Source organism: Protomyctophum parallelum (assembly GCF_964188405.1).
Source record: "Protomyctophum parallelum genome assembly, chromosome: 7".
Classification (NCBI taxonomy): Eukaryota; Metazoa; Chordata; class Actinopteri; order Myctophiformes; family Myctophidae; genus Protomyctophum; species Protomyctophum parallelum.
In genome coordinates, this window is record NC_139705.1 from 6,293,022 (window position 1) to 6,315,972 (window position 22,951).

General features: G+C 42.8%; 1 protein-coding gene across 2 annotated transcripts; it reads left to right on the forward strand.

Moving 5' to 3' along the window:
* Positions 1 to 796: 796 nt before the first annotated feature.
* c1qtnf12 (C1q and TNF related 12) lies at positions 797 to 20,621 on the forward strand. 2 transcript variants are annotated; one of them, XM_083769424.1, is made up of 8 exons: positions 797 to 2,295; positions 12,206 to 12,310; positions 12,602 to 12,713; positions 13,136 to 13,320; positions 16,157 to 16,265; positions 16,494 to 16,587; positions 19,222 to 19,300; positions 19,461 to 20,621. In XM_083769424.1, exons 1-8 carry the CDS (start codon positions 2,116 to 2,118, stop codon positions 19,557 to 19,559), a joined length of 963 nt encoding a protein of 320 aa, XP_083625550.1. In that variant the 5' UTR covers positions 797 to 2,115; the 3' UTR covers positions 19,560 to 20,621. The 2 variants fall into 2 exon arrangements, with proteins under 2 accessions (XP_083625550.1, XP_083625551.1); XM_083769425.1 differs by having other exon boundaries at positions 13,145 to 13,320.
* The last annotated feature ends 2,330 nt before the right edge of the window (positions 20,622 to 22,951 follow it).

Sequence of the window (22,951 nt, forward strand, 5' to 3'; positions counted from 1 at the left end):
TATTTTTAAAAGTGCAAAAAAAATATTGTTGTTGCTATTATTATTGATATACCGGTAGGCCTATATATATATTTGTTATTGCATTGGCAGCTAAGCAGAGCTAAGGGCTTTGCATTACTGAGCCAACGTGTTTCTTATCCTGCCAGGAACATAGGAGATGTCACCCATGACTCATTCAATCCACGGCGCTTCTGTTTGCTTTTAGCTTTAGACGTTACTTGTGAACCTGAACTCTGAGAGCATTTAAAAAGTATTTCAATTGTAGCGAAGAGTGTATCTACTTAAAAAGAAAAACATTCCAAAAGGAACAACTGGCATTATATCAGTTCAATTCACTTCAAAATTGGCCAAATTTCCAATACGTAATAACACATTAGAAACAGGCACGCTCTCTGCTACATAATGTAGTTAGTATTCATGCTGGCAGATTTTCAAACAGCAGATTCTCCAGGATGTTGCCTCAGGGCCACTAAAAAAGAGCACAAATTCTTCTCTATTGCTTGGATCTAAACACAGGGCTTTGGTGGAGTAGGACGATATTGAGCCCGAATGACAGACACTCTTAAAAGATACACATGCCCTCATACACATCATACACAGAACTTGCCTGCCAAAGAACTTGAGCTGAGCATATCGTCTATGAGATAAAACAGAACTGAACAAGTCAGTGGGATTGCCAATTGCCATCCTGAAAAATAGAGGCGAGAGAGGGAGAGAGAGAGAGAGAGAGAGAGAGAGGGAGAAGAGAAGCGGGAGGGAGAAGGGGTGATGATAAAACTCCAGTGTGAGTGCTGCTGTAAGCTCAGTCAGAGAGCAAAGGAGCGACTGAGACTCAGGGGAAGACGGCGTGCAACAGACCAAGCAGAGGGACCTACCACACGCTTACACACACACACACACACACACACAGACACGCACGCATGAACGAATGCACACACGCATGCACGCACACACACAGATACACACACACACACACAGACACGCACGCATGAACGAATGCACACACGCATGCATGCACGCACACACACAGATACACACGCGCACACACACACACACACACACACACAGACACACACACACATGCTGGGCTCTCTGAAATGAAACTGCACATGGTCTTGGACTGGATGATCTCACAGAGAGGATAGAGAACACCTGAGTTACTTTGGCCGGAGGCAGCAAAGCACGCTGAGAGAGAGAGAGAGAGAGAGAGAGAGAGAGGGGGAAAAAAAGGTTTCAGCGTTGTACATTTTGTTATAGCAGCCAGCGGCTAGTATTCACTTTTGAAGGAGACAAGAAGAGAAGGCAGGGAAAAGACCAAAGCTGGACCTTTTCCAACATCTCTTGGACTTTGTCTACCCTGCACCCGCCTGGGCACCCCATGTGAGATAGAACAGACTGAACTGAATGCTGAACTGCATTTCTCGGAGGAAAAGCCAAGTTTTGTGGATCTTGCAATTTTTGCCCCAGCTACCACCCGAGATTGTTTTAAGGGGGGATCCGTTCCTCAGTGTGAGAAACCGCAGGAGCGAGGGGGAATAGAGAACATTGCTATCCATCTCTAACCCCCCTCCTACACCACCCTCATCTTTTGACGCCCCTCCCCTCCACCTCTGCTTTCACCCCCCCCCCCCATTCCATCCTATCCCACCACCACCACTACCCACCCACCCACTATTCACCCCCCAACAGAGCAGAAAGCGTGAAAAATCTCACTAATGGGTTTATTTGCTGTCAGATCTGTGCCGATCTGTCATTCCCCTGGGACCATTCTACTTGACACATTTCATAGTTGAGTAAGCTGCCTGGCGTTGTGGCTCGAGTTAACGGTGCCCCAGCAACATTCTGCTGGCTGAGAGAGCTCATCGGGCAGAGAGCAGCAACAGCGGCAGTCAGACTGACAGCCCTGTTGGACATACAGGAGTCTCTGAAGCTGCAGTCTCCGGTCTCCTTCTCCTCAGCTTGGGTCCAGAGCCTTTTCTGAACCCACATCCCAGCAGAAGCTCCATCCTCAGCACCTCATCGGGGGCCAAAACCACAGGACTACTACTCTACCACCAGGAGATCCGTGTTGTTTCCTTGGGGGATTCTCAGTGCTGATTGAACGGGTGTGTGAAGATGTGGTGTGGGGCTGGGCCGCTGGCAGTGGTGGCGGCGGTGTTTTGGACTCAGTGTGTCTTTCTGGAAGGGGTGGATGCCAAGAAGGAGAGGAAGCGGCTGAAGGAGGCCACCCCACAGCACACAGAGGCGTACAACGCTACGCTCTCCAACAGCGAGGAGGTCGGAGGCAGCATCAAGGTAATCATTGCAACCCTCTACGAGTTTACTTCTAAAAATCACTTCATTCTATTCAATGCGTGACGATACGCCATGCTTAATATCAGATTTGTATGGCCGATATATTGTCTCAACTTCATTGTAGTAATAATCGGACATGAAAATCGATATGGAGAAAGCATGCAGCTTTCTGAAAGAATATGAAAAAATATGAATCTAGATTTGAACTAGATCTTGATATTGAATACCTTTTTATAATTTCATGCACGATTCCGTTTCTGCACGCTGTAGTGCTCGGGGCAAATTAATGCGGTGAGGGCATGGGCTAGAACGAGACAGGTGTGCCCTAATAGGTCAAGACTCAGAGAGTGTGACGGCAAAAAATGTGTGAAATGCTAAATGGATGACTTCCTGAAGAATGTCAGGAATGTGGACATCTAAAGGCTGATCAACGCATCAATTATGCCCAATTTATGCTTCGTCGTTGCACACCGAAAATAGCAGAACTACAGGATTGTAGATCTGCCGTTTTGGCGGACAACGAAGTATGAATCAGACATCAGTCATCACAGTGTAGCCTCAATCTGCCACATATCTTTCAGCGTATCACATTGAAAGGCTAGCTGCAAATAATCCCATTGCAGAGTCTTATGATCTGATATCTAGCATCATCTAAATGGCTGATAAAGACATTTTTGCACTTTCAGATAAATTAACACATGTAGGCCTACTGTATGATAACTGCAAATGATCAAATGTTGTAGCTACAGTATGCCACACAATTTATGCTTTTTAAAAGGGTACTTTGAACATGATCCACTGTGTCGTTGTCCAACAGCAGCTGGCCTTTGACATTGCTATTTATTGGTTTATTGCTGGTGTTGCATATCTCCTAAGTTTTCCAATGGAATATTTGTTTTGCTTTCAGCCCACCCATTGTGTTGGCATTCTCAAATAACTCACTGCCCCATACCAGCCTTTTCTTCAGTCTCTACCAGCCCCCCCCCCCCCCCCCCCCCCCTGCACCCCCAAAATCAAGCAGTGAGGTCCAGTCTGTGTTTTTAAGAACACATTGTGGCTGGTTGTGGCCGGGTAATGTTTATTTGACTTGGTCGGGCCTGTAAAAGCAACGGCTATGAAGGATGACCTTGTGTCAACCCTCAAGACTGCTGAAGATTGCACCCTATTGGGATTTCACTTCTCTCTCTCCCTTCCCCGCGGGAAGAGTGGGGTGTCTTTACTGTGTTCACACAAGCTACATACTATTTCCCCTGAGGTCCGCCGACCGTACAGGCCCACTGCCATGATGTAATTCCTGGGAAAGTTAGGTGGGCAGATATTTAAAGACCTTCGGCTATGCCGTTCCCAGCCCATTGATTCTGTCATTCACAGGCCTAGTCTGACTCCGCTGTGTCTGGGACATCCGATAGGGGCGGTGCGGCCCCAAAAAACTGGGGCAGCATGCCGTGTAAGCCCCTCACAAAGCCCCATAGAAAGGGTCCTGAAAGAGAACACCTCAGTGAGGATTAGCCCCCTGCACACCCCCCCCCCCCTCACCAACATTCTTTTCATCTCGTCTCCCACAATCTGAGGGTAATGACATAATCACTCCTAAGACGCAGTGTTATGCCAGATAGCGTCTCTGCCAAACACTGTCACCTCTGATGAGGAACTGGACTCAGGGCTTAACATCTACGGTTAAGGCACAGCCGTGTCCAAAGGTTGGAAAACATAGTGTCTGTTGATGCCATTCTATCCTGGGTTCTCTTCTTTTTTTTCTTTTAAAGGGCACGACACACCGCAAATTTGCTTTTCTTGGGTGGTTTGTAGGTTTATGCCGTCAAATACAGTATCTGCAGGTTTTGTGTCCTGGATAAAAAAAACACCGTATCCACTGGAACTGTCTTGGCAGGATGTTTGTATTCTTAAACAAGCCAAAAGTAATGCATTTACTTTTTTTTTTTTCTTTTGCCCTGTGGAAACAGTGGAAAATCTTTTTATGATGGCATTAATTTTCTATCTGGCAAATTCCCCATTTGGGGAGTTGGCAGGGTGCAGTAAACCGCATTCCATGAGAGATTTTCCATTCGAAATTGATCACAATATTGAGGTGTGGAGTTGCAAAGCTGAATGGAATTTTAGTGGAATTGTATTTGATGCTATCCTTGAAACAGAATCAGAATCAATCTTTATTGTCACATCACATTACAAGTAAGGTGGGTGAAAAAAAACGTGGTTGTGCAGGCTCAACATTGCAGTTAAACCATTTTGACCTGAGATCAGATTAAAAAAATGTCTTATACACCCTGAAAAAGCGCGCTATGAGCTTGTAGATCTGCTATTTTTCAATAGCTAAAGCTAAAGAGAGGAGCGTAAAGTGCATTTTTGTGAGTGCATGATACATAAAAGGTCATCATAAATGAAATGTATGTACAAAAAGGAGTCTATTAAAACATGAATCAGTTCAGTCTGTGCATTGTTCTGTTCAAAAGTCGTACTGTTCCCGATGCTCCCGTAACACTTGCCTGGCCGTGGGCGCGGAAGTGGGTTGAACAGGCTGTGGAATTTCTAAACCACTGTGAACTTGTTGTGTTCGTGTGTACTATATGAGGTTAAGCATTGAACATCAGCAAGCATATCCCTTTTTTGACAAATATCTACTACCCAATTAAGCCAAATTCGTGGAGTCTTCTCCCACAATGAACACCGGAGAGGTGCAATATTTAAGCGGTATCATTCTCCGCTCTCATTTATAAACTACTCCTTCCACACAATGGTGTCACGAGGCGAAAATAACAGATCTTTGCAATCGTATCTGAGATGTGTTGTGTGTGGCTTGTAGTGGATCAGTTATGTCGGGCGTGTGACCGGCATACTTATAGAAAAAGTATTCCTGCTCAAAGATGAGAGGAATCTGTCATTGTTGAACAGTGGAGCGGGTCTGCCATGGCTGTAATTGAGGGAGGCGAGTCGAACATCACGCCTAGCATGTTGAGTAATGGCTGAGTTTAGCCCTAGGGGAGGGTTTGTCTTTCCCCTCTCTCATCCCCAGTGATGATTAATGCAGCGGTGTGTGGGACCTTGTGGATTACCCTACACACTTGAGACAAGACCCAGTCCCACAGGAAACAGGGCCACAGGGGGAGCAAACCACCTCTCATAATGCTCGAGACAGCGTAGCCCACCTTTAAGGCTAATTCAGGCTATACTTTGTCTATCACTCAGCAAAAAAGTATGCATTTTCCACTGAAGAAAGCGTATGCTGTCGCCATTTAACTCTCCCTTTCTCTCTCCCCCAAAAAGGGGCCATGTTTTTACCATCTTTCAATTAATTAATGAGCTCATCTGACATTGAGTGAGAAATCAAATAATAAACAGTCCTGTCCATTACATTAGAAATCTGCAAGTAAAATAAACTGTCAAGACAATATTCCCATTGCAGGCCACTTTCAGTGCCAGACATACAACATTTCAGTTTTTACATATCAGACACTGCAGAGGGCCTAGCTGTTTTGTTTGGATTTCGTCTACATTTTAATAACTTCAGATTGATGCCAGATTTATAGAAATCCCTTAATCTCGCCTGATGCTTATCATGTGCTGGTCATGTTGCTCTAATTTTGATTCACATTGGAGCCTGGAAACAACAATTTCACTATAGCCCTTTTGTGTGTTACACTAGTACTCAGTCAACTTGTGCTGGTTATTCATCAAATGAAAGTGTATTTATTATTTTAAAGCAATGACCATGTACCCAGATTGTTGAATCTTGTTGCACAACAATATTTCTTTGTAAAAAAAAGAAAAAAAAAAAGACCACGGACTATGTGAAGTTTGCACATTTTGAAGAAACATTATAGTTAGAATTTCTATTGCAACTATCAAGACACATGATAAATGTTGTTATTCTTTGGCAACTACCCTTTTAGAATTTACACGATACATTTTACCTTTCGGGAAATGATAGATGGCATACAGTACTGTAGCTGTTTTGTAATTCCCTGTGATTCCTTGTTAGTGTTATGCTTCAGATTTCTCCAAATATTTGTAAAGTACTGTAACCTCATGGGAATGGGGAGAATGGTATAAATAAAAGTAATGTGGAAAAATGAACCATCTTTGTACTTATGTGGCATCAAGGAGAACCGCAAAAATGAATCCCATCAAATTTGGAGGAACTAAAGCCTGACTACTTCATCGTATGACAGCATCGCTTGCCAAAAATAGCTGATCTACAAGCTCACAACATGTAAATGAAGTTTATGACTCCCTACCTGATATGTTCTCCCCGAAGTCAAACCCACAAGGCTTAGCTGTGTACCTGATATGAAACTGGATCCAGTCCCTTTTCAACAACTCATTTTACCTACCACAGGGAAAATGAGCACTCTCTCCAATTTCAAAGCTATAATTTGTACACAAAACAGATGTGACACAGCAATCAGAGTGTCTTTCAGTTCGTTTACTTTTTTATACTGTATATCAGACTCACACATGCATGCATATTAGGGTTATAGGGTTAGGGTTAGCCTCCATTATCTAGAGTTACTATAATAAACAAGGAATATAAAACGTGGCATTATTCATGCATTTCAAAACATTTTTGCATTAGCCTACTATATTATTATTTCAGAACTATAATTCATATGATGTCCCAACAATGAAAATGTGTTTCAGCAACCCTTAATGTTTCTTGAACTAATAGCAGCATATACTTTCAATGTGGTAAAGTGTAAGTATGTTTTGCCCAGCAGGCCTTGTGCTTGCTTACCAATTGAGTAATAACACAGTGAGAGGAGGGCAGAGTCAACATTGCATGTCTGACTGTATTTAGCACTTCGGTGGTAAATCCTCAAGGGAGTCTGCGCTTGTGAGCTGCACCGATGGGGAACATGGGGGTGGATGCATGGAGACTGGGATGCACGCACTGGATGCACGCACTAGGTTCCCTGGTTTCCCTCAGCCATAACAGCTCTCAGCCAGGGGATCCCTCCCTGCCTCCCAGGATGGGACAGGCCCTGTTAGGCATAGACCCTTTCATCCATGCATGGATGACTGCACAGAGAGAAGTACGCTGGTGTAAAAACAAGGGATTATATGGAAGGCTCTCTATCATCCTGTCCAACGTGAAACACAGTAACGTTTTGCATCAGCGGCTGAAGTTCAATGGTGCGTTCCATTGTGTAGATAGTTTGTATAGATAGAAGTTGACAGCAGGTGGACTAGTCAACAAACAACAGGGTGAAGGAATAGAATGCTAAGAAAACAACTATATGCTGCAAAGCAATTAGGAAGGATAGCAAGTAGGCCTACACATCAAACCTGCTATCTCGGACATACTGTAATAACAGCATGTACTGAATCTAAATAGTCCAGAAGCAGCTAGTGCAGATGCAAACATAATTAGTAATAAACTAGTAAATAACTCAGGTGCAGTGAGGCTGAGTTTCAATATCAGTTACAGCCCCAGAGGCAAGTTTTAACTGTTTTGTTTGTGTTTTTTGTAGCATGCTGCCACAGGGAAATATTTCCCCCTTTTATTGCCTCAAATAAACAGCAAACATACTGTACATAGAAGAAAGCACATAGATTTATCTTTCATAGAGACCCAAGATGATGTCGTAAGCCTTTGCTCCTGTATGATCAAAATGGCTCATTCGTTAATTCCTTCAAATGTATAATGCATTAAAATCTGAGCTATAAAGTTATGCTTTGTAAATCAGAATTCTACAAATAATCATTCATGCATGCACTATAGTACTATTGAATTCTACCGTGTGCCCCCTGGTTGAGATGCAAATCCCTTACTAAAAGTTTGATTCCTGCAGAGAGAGAGAGAGAGGTACAGGTCTAAAGCCAAATCACTGAGAAAAGAAACGTGTCATGACGATTTAAAGTTTGCCACCTTGGGAAAGTCTGACACATTTTCCTTGTCAGTGCTGGAATGGCGTGTGCTCACACCTGCTGACAGACAAGGCCATTCTGCTGCACACACAACACACCAGCCATCAAAGCCAGAGAGCTAGTGTTCCTCATCAACCCACAGACTGATACCTCGGCCTGCTTTCTCCCACACATTGTTCATGAGCTTTACGTGCTGATGCAGAGGTATGTGAGCAAAGCCATAGTTTATTTTGCCCCACAGTCAAAAGCAGCAAGTGAGAGATTGAACTTTTCTGACAGGCTTTTGCCATGTCGTCAGGCAACATGGTTTTCCCAAGTCTGTGTGCGTGGGCTTCTGCGCGGTGCTTTGAAGTTTGACGTGTCAATCTAGTGACTCACACGAAGACAATGATTCATTTCTTGATTGTGGAGGCCACAATCAATCACCACCAGGGCATATTACCTACAGTACCTTCAATAAGTCACATTGAGTCGAATCTGAGAGGTTTGAACATGACAGTTGGCGGTCCGTTACACTATTTATTCAAGGATTTGCTGTTATTTGGTAGTCTGGAAATTAAGTTAATAATTATCTTGGTCCTAGCTTGACTTCCCTGAGCACAGCAAATCCTCTAGGGCATGGTTTTAACAGTTTAATTACAATGGCGTGTGCTAAAGAGGATAACAAGCCCAGGGTATATAGCTGATTTCCTGGCAATGGTGTGCTTTTTTGTATTATTATAATGCAGGGGAATAGCTAAGATCTATAATTATAAGTCACGTGTGGGGGCCGACTTGTGCTGCTTGACATCTTTGAAATAGCAGACAACGATCTATGCCATAAACACGAGAGGGGATGTGAAGCTCTGAGTTCCTTGCGGTTTAGCAGCCGGAGCACTCTTTGTTTCTCACAAGCTGTCAGTGTTTTTCTTTTTTTGGGGGGGTGGGGGGGGATTCTCAGACAGAGCTGCCTGAGAATCGTTTGTGGCAGTGATTCACTTCAGTATCTTACAGACACTTTTCACAATTAATCCTCGTGGAAGTATATGCAGACTACCACAGAGATAGAATTGTGTTACATCCACCGCCACCATTCCAATATTCAGTGCAGCAACAATTGTTAAACGTTTGGAAAACATGTATACACTATAAGGAATAATATTACCGACAGGTTTAATTGTTACATGGCATTGACTCCAGGGGGAAAAGCACTTTATGGAAATGATACAGATAGTATTGTAAAAGTATCCATGTCGACGACAAAATCTCTCTCTCGCTTTAATCTGCTTCCAAGCCTCGAAATCGCAACAAAAGCACAGAGACTCCGAACATGCAGGAGGCACTGTGCCTCTTAAATTGTTTATTTTGTCTGCTGTCATGGGGAAAAGAGGAGAGTCGTGGGGAGATAGAGAGATAGAAAGAAAATTGTTTCAAAACCAAAATAGGAGATTTTTCTTTTTATTCCAGCATATTAAAAGACAAAAACAAGGCGTTACTTTGTTGCTGTGTAACAAGAGGAGAGTCTTTGACAGTAAAGAAAGGGACATGTTAGTTTTGTAGATAAGTGATCCGTGTCCTGCTGCCAAACCTAAACAAATTCCATTTCAGACAGCTCACCTCCATGGCTCATCTTTATCTCCTCCTCTATCTCAACCACAGTCACTTGACGTTTGGGGAAGGACTTGGGGAAGATTCAAGGAATATTCAGCCATTGGAATTCATTCAATTTTAGCCATGCGCGTGAAACCTACGCCAGCACGACTACCACAGTTTGCAGGGAACTATTGGCTTGAGACGTCTCTTTAGAGTGCGTGGGTGTATCATTAGCTATCTCACAAACACATCATTTTCCTATACAGTAATTCATTATAACTGAAGTTATTGCAGATAAGGAGGACAAGAATGTGTATTGGTCAGGAAATATAGAGCAGCAGTCCTAAATCATAAACACTCCTTGGTTTGACTGTTTAATGGTATTCAATTCACATACATGTACAGTACAGGTTATCTCACCCTTTACAAATTCAATCAATACAAGTTGTTGTAGACTAATTGAGGTCTGCAATCCATAGAATCTACATCACACGCACATTTTTCACATTGTGGTTCATGGAAATTTTCATGTGTTGAAGAAAAAAAGAGGGGAAAAATCAGTTTGTTTATATTCATCCAAGCCTATTGGGCAAATAAGAACTGACGTGGTACCTGAGTTATTATCTGGAATGAAAAAATAAGCAAAAACAAAAGAGTTGAACCTTTCAGAGAGGAGTGGCAAAAGAACATATAAGTTGGCAATGTGACACCACCCAAAACGAAAGAAAAAGCCGCTGCCTCATGCCTCTTCAAGGAATCGCAGCAGAGCGGGAAGGAGAGAAAGAAAGAGGGGTTTCGCAGTGTGACCTGTCTGGCACCATTTAATAGTATCTTAGGGCAAGATTTTCCAATGATGGTTTGTAAGCAGAAATTATGACTCATTGGATTTAGTTACGTATAGGTACAATACTTTGCATTGTGTGCCATTCCAGGCCATTCCAGGATAAACTATCTGATGAATCTTGCAATTAGGACTCTTTTAAAGACTCATTATAATTGTTGAAAGAGTGCAATTTAGTGGTGTTTAGAGAAATATTCTGGCAACAACAATATTCCACTTATTTTTTTTTAGATTTGTTTTTTGACAGGAAAGAGGGAGAGAGAGAAGAGGAGAGACATGCAGCAAAGGTCGTCATGAACGGGAATCGAACACGCAACGCGCTGTCAGGCCAGAGCCTATATGTGGCATGCGCCTGGACCACTTGGCCAGCGGGCGCCCCAACAATATTCCACCCTATTTAAATGTATAACATGCAATTGGTCAGTGTGCTTGAGATCTCTAAAGAAGATTCCAAGCTCAATTTTCCACCCCCTTTTTTGCAGATGGGTTCACTTTCCTATCATCATTTCATTGAGTCTACCGTATAATTCTGCCTACAGAAACATCTCTTTATGCTGTATATTTCAGTGTATGTTTTGTTACTGCTGATAAGCAGTATAATTAACCACATTAACCCTAGCGTACCTACATTGGGCAATTGTTAATGTACATGTACATTTTTTTAAGAGTGTAGCCAATTATCTTTACCCCCTTTTCTCCCCAATTTAGTCGTTATGCCACCTTTCTCTAGTCTCCACACATTTATGTTGTCAACTTGTCACCCCCGCCGAGGGGATGTACCGTAGTGCACCACATGCTACTCCTCCCGTTCAGGTGAGAGAGGTGCCACCCCGGCCTGTAGGAGTAGTACAGTGACAAAGAGCATCCTCCCGTTCAGGTGAGAGGTGCCACCCCGGCCTGTAGGAGTAGTACAGTGACAAAGAGCATCCTCCCGTTCAGGTGAGAGAGGTGCCACCCCGGCCTGTAGGAGTAGTACAGTGACAAAGAGCATCCTCCCCGCCAGGCATCCCTCCCACCGAACACGGCCAGTTGTGTTTGAGGTGCCCAAAAAGGTAGATCCTGATCTACCAGTAGATCAACAAAATCTGTGCAGGTATAGATCACATTGACATCAAAAGGGCCTGTCAGCTCAAAACCCACAATGCAATATTTTGCCTTCAACAGTTTTGCTGTGCACAAAAAACGTTGGTAGCGTAGCGTTACAAATTAAGTAGCACTCAAGTTCAAAGTATAGAGGCTCGTCCCCAAGATGCATTGGATTGGGTTCTATACTGTCTCCCCCTAGAGGGGAAAGGAACGGGTAGGAATAACGTGTTCCTTCCACGTGCTACAGTACATCCAACCGGGGGAACTCCCTCCTGTCAGGTGAAAAGAAGCAGCTTTTGGTCAGTCCGTTTGCTCTCCCCAGCTTGCTATTTTTGCTATAGGTTATAGGCTTATAAGTGGTTAACTCTGAGCGTACTGTAAAAAAATGGACCTGCAAGGATTTTATTGTACACTCACTGAATATTACGGAAAAACAATTAATTAATTAAAATCCCATTGCGTTTTCCATCTTACGTTTCCATTGCATGATGTATTTTGCCTGCCTGTGTGTCATCTTATTTGAACCAGGTCGCTGACAGCCAGAGAGTGGATCCATTAGGTTCATGGATGGACTTTGTGAAACGACCGGTCGACCACCTTCCTGGAAAGTGTCGCAAGCGGAAAAGGCCCCTGGTAAAAAAATAAAAAAAAAAACTTTATCTTGGTTGGATGGAATGTGTCCTGTATTTTATCTACTATACTCTCATTTTTCTCACTTATATTATATATAATAAATTTAACACCGCTTTGAAATAGGGATTGCTATAGTTCCTGCCTGGCAAGCCCTTTTCTATGAATATGCATAAGAGATGTATACTTTCCGAGTTCAATTTGTATGCAGGCTCCTTTTGTACATGCTCCTTGTCAGATATTACCTTGTTTTTAAAACTATTGATATTTTTGCTTTTCTGCTTGCTATGGTAGCCTGGTCCACCAGGTCCACCAGGGCCACCTGGCCCTCAGGGACCTCCTGGCACTCCTGGGGCAGAGGTCACCCAGGAAGTTCTTCTGCTGGAGTTCAAAGAAATGATAAAAGGTTTGCAGAAAGGTTTTTATGCCAACAACATGGCTCACTGCAGCTCCACGCCTTATTAGAATTGCACATGGCGTTCTCCCGGTAGATGGATATAGGGTTAATCGTGTTCATAGCTTATTTGTGATTATTCATCGTCTACAAAAATACATTTACAAAGTGATGTAGTCCGACTGTACATACACAACATGCATTATTCATTTACGAGTTTCATTACCTCGTCACAAATTCATCCGTCATAAGGTTGGACTTTAGTAGTTAACACTAGGTATGGTTATGGCCTACAAGGTCTAATAGCCTGAGTGTGTGTGTGTGTGTCTGTCTGTCTGTCTGTCTGTCTGTGTGTGTGTGTGTGTGTGTGTGTGTGTGTGTGTGCGTACGTGCGTGCGTGCGTGTGTGCGTGCGTGGGTGCATGCGTGTGTCAGAGGCTACAGAGAGACGAGCAGCAGCACTAGACAGACAGACCAGCCCCAGTCAGCTCCCTACAGCGCTCCTCACTCTGGAGGGAATGACGTCCTACCGGCGGATAGAGGAGGCCTTCCACTGCAAGCTGAAGGGACCCGTGGTGGTCGACAAGAAGACTCTGGTGGAATTGCAAAACTTTCAGACGGTATGTTTATTTGAAACAATGGGAAATGCAACCTTGGTGCCATGGGTCAGGCCAAAAGAGAAAAATAAGTCAAGATTTTAGTTAATTCTTCTTCGTCTGTTTTGCCTCCTACCCACTCTTTTTCTTTTTTCCTTTTTTTCCCCCTTAAGTGCAATTGAAAGAACAAGCGTTATGGCCATCGTCATTCAGTTTGTACGGGGGTGGATCATCCCGCAAAGTGGGCGACTGGCGCTGACACGGCGGCACCATTTCGAGCCACATAAGACTAGCTCCCTCTCTGGTCAAAAAAAAGATCTCCCTTTTTCAATTCTCCACATCACTTTTCTGGGCGCCGCACAAAAGGCACTCTGTCTGTGACTTTGGAATAAAGTGTGGTGGAGAGGACAGAAATAGACACTGTTTGAAACAGCATGCTGTAGTAGTGGAAGAACTGTGCCCCGTTGGGACAAGGCCGACAGGGCTTTAAGCCTAGCCATACTGTACCTTCGGCAATGCCCGATTCATGCTCTGCTGTATGGTGTCACACATGGCGAAAATATCCGATCTACAAGCTCACAACCTGTCGCGGATCATGCAATGCATTGTGAACATGTAGACCTGCTATGTTCTGCGTGTGACACTGTCATACGACAAAGTGTAAATCATGCTTTAGTTTACCTTTCTAATACAGCACTATGGTATTAGGGGACTCTCTTTTTTGCAGAGCGTGGGAGTCCTACTAGTAGTAGCCGGCGCTTGTTTTACAGCGCCAGGGTTATAATATAACCTCACAAAAATGATGCCCAAATCTAACCCTAACGCTATATAGCCTCACAGAAACTATGCCTATATCTAACCCTAACTTCAACGCAAACTATGCCTAACCCTAACCTTAACACTAATCTGCAAAACAGGCGCCCCCATCAGCGGCCATCGACTCCCAGGCTCAGCAAAAAAGGTAGTCCCATGGTAAAAAAAATACTTTCTGGCCTTGACAGTCCATACTGTACAATATCCAAACAGAAAGTCCTACCTGATGGCATTGAATGACGTTAAACGACGTTGAACTCACTCTGCCACTCGATTTGCCACTCACTTTATGCATGCACATAACTGATACTGGGGATTTTACAGATGGATTGATTGATTGATATGTTTATTGACAATGTTTACATGTACAGAAAAATGCACATATAGTTATACATCACTATCAAAAGGATAAATGCAAGAAAGCATTAAGAAAGCACGGCTTATTTCCATTGCAGTCCCTTAGTTGAAAATGAAACACAACAATGAATGTGTATGAGTGTACAGTATGCGTGAGGAATGTGTTATATAATTATTATTGTGTGTGTGTGTGTGTGTGTGTGTGTGTGTGTGTGTGTGTGTGTGTGTGTGTGTGTGTGTGTGTGTGTGTGTGTGTGTGTGTGTGTGTGTGTGTGTGTGTGTGTGTGTGTGTGTGTGTTTCGTGTGAGTGCGTATGTGTGCGTGTGCCTATATGTATGTGTACACAAGTGTACAATGGGTACAACACACATCAGGGGGATATGCAATAGTAAAAGGATACAGCATTCAATGCACAATAATTACAAGTAATAGTAGAGATAAAACAAAAAGAAAAATACATTTACAAATTAGATGGACTGTGGCACCTGAAACCGAAGATAGGTTAGGATGTATCCTGCGTAGCCATGCACTGAAGTTTAGCTTAAGTTTAAGTTAGGTCCAGCTATTACAGTTAGTTAGCCATATCTTCAGGGAGGACTTAAAAGTGATAATGGAGCTGGTAGTTTTAAGCTTCTTGGGCATCTCATTCCACCTTACAGCTGCCGAGTGTAAAAATGAGTTTTTCCCCATACAGCTGCTGAAGTTTACAGGTATAAGGTCTGTGGTACTACGTCTCGTGAAATGATTGTGAACGTTACTAACCTTAGAAAAATAGCTATGAAGGTATGTCGGGGTGTCCTAGCTTTGTATCCTGTGGACCATACACAGTTTTATTAATGAAACTCTTCCGTCTACCCTGAGCCAATTGAGGCTATCAAAATGAGTAGGGAGAAGATGTGTTCTGGGATGGAGTTTTAGGATAACCCTAACTAATTTATTTTGTGAGGTTTGGAGTTTATTTTTCAAAGCTGCCCATGTTGAAATGACATTGGACCAGAGCCCCTCCCCTGCTAATATGACCAGAGCATTTCTATTTAAGAATGAGGATGTTCTAGCTAGGAATTTCACTCTTTGGTTAAACTTATTTGTGACCTGTAATGCCATACTCTCTCCGGATAGGTTGTTGTCCAATATACATCCAAGGTACTTGATCGCTTCCTTGGCCGAAGCTTCATAGTTACCAGCTACGACCTTGAACCCAGGGGATTTCTTTAGTTTCGCCCTAGACGCAAAGAGAATCGACTCGGTTTTGCCGAGATGTAGACACAGCCTATTGTCTACTAGCCAGGAACTGATCTTGAGCAGCTCTGAACTCAGCACTCTTTCTGCCTCCAATTTGTCTTGGTGTGAGACAAGAAGAGCAGCATCATCAGCAAAAAGATACAGATTGCAGCCACAGGCTGACTGCATGTCATTGGTGTATACTAAGAAGAAGAGTGGACCTAGTATGCTCCCCTGGGGGACTCCGCTCGTTAGAGGAAGAGGTGAAGATCATTTATGCCAAGGGATATTTGAAATGTTTATTCGGGGGAATCAGAGGTAGAAAGAGGTGGGAATCCAGAGGTCTTTAAGAGGGCCATATTTCTGCAGCCTCAGATATACAGGAATAAATTGCGGCATCATCCTTTGCCTACATGAATGATTGTATACTATCGGTAAACTGTTTGGTACTTTGCTGCTGTACTTTCAGCCCCCAGCTAAAGGAGCATTTCTCAGAGGAACAGGAATGGACCAGTCTACAGGTCGATTCACAGCTCCCGTCACTGGGATCTACCAGTTCTCTGCCAACGTCCATATTGGTAAATACGGTACTCATTTCCAGGCTGCAATATGCAGTGTACATTATAACAAGAGCCTCGCATTTAATCTGTTCTGGGAAGACTCCAGTCCTTGACAATACATTACAATGTTTCACAGAGGAAATGGGTTTTCTCTCAGGGATGAATACATGAAATGTTTAAGTGTGGTGTTCCTCTCAGCCCAGTATGGTCCGGCTTATAGTGACAATTGGGGTCTTCAAATTACAGATCACAATGATGTGAAGAGGAGCAAGAATCAACTCAGAGCCAGAGACAATGTTCGAGTTCTGATCTGCATCGAGTCCTTGTGTCACAGATACACGTAAGTATGACTGACCAGGCTGATAAACAGAGTAAATCAGTGCTTGTTCAAAGTGGGGTCTGCGGACCCCCCAGGGGTCCTTGAGGGGATTCCAGGGCATCCCCTGCAAAATGTCACAAATAATGAATGCAGTGTCCAGTCTATCCCAAATGTACAATGCAGAGCAATGCAGATTTCACTTCCATATAGGGGCTGTCATAAATGCTACAAATGTCACTTTGCATGTTTGTTTATTGCAGAAATGTTTAAGCACAAATCTCGTGAATCAAGTCACTAAGAGAGGGATTAGGGATTATCCTCAGCCAACCTTTATCAAAACTGTCTGTGGTGACCTTCAAATTCCCAGATGGCCTTTCTACTGTACGTCACTCAGCTATGGCAGAAGCCCAATCAGCTATGGCCACTACTTATAATCAAAGATTTGACTCTGAGACGAGATATATTTCTGGGTCACTGCTGGAGGACAGAAGAGGGAGTAGGCAGAAAAAATAGAATCGGAATTTGGCTAAAGACTTTGTGTTTTGGTGATATCCTGGCGGAGGTTTGGTCGTGCCAGCTTAATTGATCATCCACGTTTACTGGCATCAAAATTAACGATGAAGAAAAGGTTGGTTATTTGGATAGACTTCATCCCATATAGCCATCTCTCTGGGATGACTGCTCTGCAATTGGCTGGCTAGTTTGTTGTTAGACCAACTGGCCAAGTTGGCCAACTAATTGTGTAACTTCATCAGTCACTCAGTGACTCACTCAGTCAGTAAAAAGGCATTTGTTTATAGGACTGGCCCCACTGTTGTAGTCCAGCCAAAAAACACAGAACAGCAACCAAAAGAAAACAACAACATTGACAGATTGTCAGGGGAGTGTGTTCTATTTAGCAGCTTTCTGGTATAGGTTTTGATGGTTCTGGGTGTTGGTTATCAAGTGTTTCTACATCTGAGCCAGAATGGAGTTTATATTTGTTGTTTAGTGGATGAGAAATGTCACCTACACTGTGTATTTGTTTTATTGCTTGTGATGTGAATAAAGTAGTCAATAAAGTAGTAAATGTCATGGCATTTAGACCTGCAGATTTTACTGGGTTTTACTAGCTACTCCCCATGAATCCAATCAAACTATAGTGCACTTTGTCACCTTAGTAGATTGTGAACATGTGGTTCTTATTTGTTATGGCTTACATAACATATTCTGTGGTAAAAAAACAAAAAAAACTTCACATAAAGAAAAAGAAAAAAAGCAATACATTAAATTGAAGAGTGATTCTTATAGAATAATCTATAGAATCAGACTTTGGCCTCACTTGCGTTGTTTACATTCTGTCTGGATACTTTGTTAACCTCTACCATAGGATAGTTTGTTAGTGTCTAATGCCAGTTTATGTTTTTTTGAGGATTTATGAGCTGTTAAAGGTGTTGTCTGTTATAGTTTGTGTGGAACCAGCTTGGCATTTCCTGTATAAAAGCAGGAGCAGGTCTTTTAAAGGAAATGTCCTCACTCAGGGACGTCGTCCCTGTCGCCTATTACTAATCTTTATAGACTCACCTCTGACACCCCATTCGGTGTGCTGCTCTCAGCGCCGTGCAGAGAAAATGCCCTTGTTTGGGATGTGGGAGGCGGATAATGAACAACAACGTTACACAGAGATTCTGCAGGGCAGAAATCCCAAGTCCGGTGGGGAGCGGTTATTATGAGTACTCCTCAGCATTTCAACATTTCTATTTACTTAAAGTCTGAGAAAATTGTTGAAATGAATTGCTCCCAAAACTCTCCCCTGGAGCTTATGGAGCCCAAACCGCCTCCCACCTAGAATGGCATAATGAGAGGAACGTATAAATAATATTATTATGATGGGTTACTTAACCTAAGAGAGTGCTTGGTTTTTGCTTTTCTAGCCAAAGCTCCAGACAGTCTCGCCCTCCCTCCCACACACGAAAATGTAGAGAATGTGAAATGAGGCTCATTGAGGTGGCAGTTAAGAGTGAGGACAAACATGATTGATTTGCCATAAAAAATGTTGCATTTTCCACTAAACAGGAGCCAGTGCTCGTGCTGTGAGCTTGAAGCCTGCAGCAGCGTAACCACACAGTGTGCAGTCTTCAGGCCGCCCCCGATAACATGTTTTAAACGCTAACTTAACCTTGTCTATTGAAAAGCCAATTTGACATTGAAATATTATAAGAAAGTTGGTTGTGTTTATTTTAAAGAGGGAGTGCCACAATGTTTGTATTTTTCCAGGTTTCCATGTGTCTCTGAGGTGACAGTACTTCATTAGACACCCTGGAGTCGTTTTTATGTGCAATGGTGTATTGACGTTGTATTTAGGGTTTCTTCCTGGAGGCTGAACCCAAACGGGCCAATGAAATAAACAGTAATATAGTGACATCACATTATCAGCCCCTCCCCTAACCCCTCCCCCTTTATCATACAACTACAGCTGTGGGTGCGGCTTCAGTTCAGGTGGATCACCACCCATCACCACCCAAACCAGGCAAACCAGGCATATTTAATGAACTGGTGGGGGTGCCCACATAAAAACAACAATTTTAACAATAAGACCTGATGATCATGTCTTAGGGTGGGGGAAAAAATCACGGCACTCCATCTTTAAAGTTTGTTTTTCCATCTTGATTGTAGGTCACTGGAGATGATAGTTGGATTGGAAAGCAACAGCAAGATATTCACAGTCAGTGTGCAAGGGCTGCTGGAGCTACAGGTAAAATGACGTTCTCTATCAAAAGGAACATTCAGAGAACATATTACACACAAACACACAGACGCACACCCAAGCACAGAACAGCATATACAGTCATTACACACATACGCACAAAATATTGTGTTTTTTTTTTTATACATTCACATTCTTTTCTTTACAGGCTGGACAGTACACCTCGATATTTGTGGATAATGCTGCAGGAGCATCAATTACAATACAGAATGGCTCTGATTTTATGGGCATGCTATTAGGGGTATAGCCTGATAGCTCTCCCTGCGGGAGCAAGTCAGACGAGTCGGCCATTTTGTGCTGCTTATCAACGGACTAATGAACACTATCAAACTGTATCATCCATGCGGGGGATCGAGAGGATTCTAGCAACAGAGAAAAAGATATGGTTGCTACTTGACTTTAGTACCTGGCAAATGTTGAAACGACAGTGTTCAAGATACTGGACTACGTTTTTCTTTCACAATGCACTGTCACTGCTCAAGAAAACGTTTGCAGTTTGCTGTCCCATGAACAGACAAACCAGACAAATAAAACGGTGAATAGACCTGTTAAAAATTGTCATGGCTGACAATCTTAATAGTACACCAAAAAATGTCAATGTCATATTTTTCTGCATTGGAAAACTGTGCAAACTCCAGATAGGAGTCTGTGTTCTATGACATGTTATAAGGCATATATTGTGTATCGTCTACGTGATTGATTGTGTACAATCAACTTTTCAAAGTAAATATTATTTTCTCTCAATCTCACATGTATACGCATTATGTATGGTACATAGACTCTGTGAGTACACTGGACAATGGCAATATGCTCATCAGGCCCACAACGTCTTGGAAAATGTATGTCTGTAATTACATATTTTTGTAACATAGCTAATACTGTGTTATTACAGTTTTCTTAAAATATCTTGTTAAAGCTGTTTGACTGCAATTGAGCAGAAAGTGACTCTTTGCCAAGATCTTTTTTTTTACCGTGCCATTATTGTTAGAGTTTTAACATTTATCACATTTGTATGTTTGCAATATGTTTATTACACTTTCTGGCATAACATTTTCTATAATTTATGATACTGATAGTCCAGTAACATTGGAAAATCTTTAGAAATGCATTGACTTGGTATTTATGTTTTAAGTGTATTCACTCGTTTTGTGGCAAATGCCTATCTGTTTCAGCTTGACCTTGGATCATACAGACTCTTAAGAAAACACACATTCGATTGCAAGAATATCTTTTTACTATGATATTTTATTAGCGCGTATGATACATGTACTGTATGCTGTAATTTGAAATTAAACCACGCCTTACTGTTGTCTTTTGCTGCTCTAAGAATTTTTTTTTCAATACACAGTACTGAAAGCATCCTCTGGGAGTGCAACAAAACTGTTTTGGATCATTCCTGTTTTGGATACATTTGTAAACAGTGGCAGCCATTGCTGTGGAATTAGAGTTTTATCACTTTTAGTTTTTATTTTGCATATCATTCAGTCCAAGGAACTCGATCTTATTGTCAGGTTTACAGGTTTACAGGTGTAAAACTGTGGAAATTCATTTTTGTTCAATCTACAATTTCCACTACGAATCCAATGGCTATTTCTTTTTCCAGACTTTTGAAGTTTCCAGTTGAATTGCATGCGGTGTCGGTTAAGACATCTGGTCGTCTTAACGCACCCCTCACCAACCTTAATACAGTCGGACCAATGCTAAATGCTATGTCTAACAAAAGTATGCCTCCCGTTTGGGGTAAAGGTATCGGACTATTGCGTGTCGGACTGTTAGTACGTCGGACCAAAGATATGCACCCGCCTGAAATGTGTGCTAGGTCCAGCTAGCTAGCATGAGGGTGGCTTATGGTTTTAGCCACTGTTGCATAAATGCTTGCGTGGCCACTTGTATGAGCTTGTTAACACCAATGCATGAATACCTTATAACAGAGGCTTCTTGTGGGAGCATTGCTTAGATGCCAAGTGTCACATACTGTACCCAAAGACCAACCACAAGAACTTTGCACCCTCATGCTAGCTAGCTGGACCTAGTACACATTTCAGGCATCAATCGGCTACTCCCTGAAGAATGCACCTTTAAAATTGCTCTTGAAAGTCTCACATTGAAGTTTTCACTTTCAAATAAACTGGCGCCAAAGTTTCCAAAATAGATCTGTTTTGTTTCCTCTGTCAAACTGACTTAATTCCCACATCCCATACAGACAGCATACCAAAACAAGAAGATGGTCAAATGACCAAATAAAAACAAAAGGCCTCGACTCTAGACCAAGCAAGATGTTTCTTTTCCTCAGACGGAATTCATGAGGTTTTATTGGGTTGACCACTGTCAAAGCAAATTAATTCCGAATATGACCAACTCTGCACGCTCATCGACATTCGAAACACGATATAGGCAAGACGGGGACCGACGTGGTTCACATGATCTTTTACCACTCCATTTCTCAAGAACTGGAGCTAGAGTGGCACAAACTTGAGTTTTGATTGTCTTATGTCCCCCCCCCCCCCCCCCTCACCCCCACCAAAAAAAAGTGTTTAATGACAGCTATGTGAGCATGCTGCGACGCATTCACTGCCCCGCCGTGGAACACGTGGAGAGGCTGCCAAAGTGGTTGCGAAACCGCCTCCGCGCCGCAACTCCTCTGACAGGAATTTCCCATCGCCCCATTATCAGCATCAGACAAGCTGAGTGATCGCTATTACATCTGCCCAAATGCTAAGAGCAACTACTTTTTCTCTTCCCCCCCCCCCCCCCCCCCCCAGAGAAGTGAGGTTTTTATGAATGGCTCCATTGTGAACATGTGAGGTTTATTTCTTGCCCGCGTTGTGTAAACCAGCATAGTTCGGTTGTATAGCTTTAAAGGGTCCTTAATTATCGGATTCCTCTTTCTTTTTTTGTGACTGGGTATATGGCTTTGAGCATATAGTCCCCCATACCAATCTTGAGAAAATGGGAAATGTAACCAATTGTGATAATATAAATTTTCACTGGCATTGCCTTTAGACATGCACCAATTGTTGTATTATAAACTCCCAGTAAATATGGTCCAATTCAGTTCCATAACGCCACGCGTGTGGAACAGCCACAGAGCTCGATTGAAAACGCCAGAGGTCAAGACGGTGACATCAGAGGTCGAGACAGTGACGTACAGTATGTCACATCCACAAAGCACAGGCGTGACCGTGAACGTCACCTCCGCATACTCTGGTGTATGACTTTAACCTGAACCTGCGCACAAAGTTGTGCGCGCCATGGGTGCATGCACATAATACAGTATGTGGGCGTGGAATTATCTAAATTATAATAATAGATATTGTGGCTCAACTGACTCAAAGCAAACTCAGGAGACACGTTTCAAAGGGGCCAAACCAGGCGAATGTATTAACCCATTCTGACCGGGCACCCATTTTGGTGTCAGCATCATGTTATGCTTTAGCTATTGAAAAATAGCAGATCTACAAGCTCATATCGCGCCACCGAGTGGCGCGATACGAGCTTGTAGGTCTGCTATTTTTGAATAAAATCGAAAAAGACTGACATTTTTATAATCTGATCTCAGGTCAGAATGGGTTCATCAGACCAGTGTGTGTCCGGTGGAAACCTCGTATGAATCTGATCTCAGGTATGTCAAGTTCATTG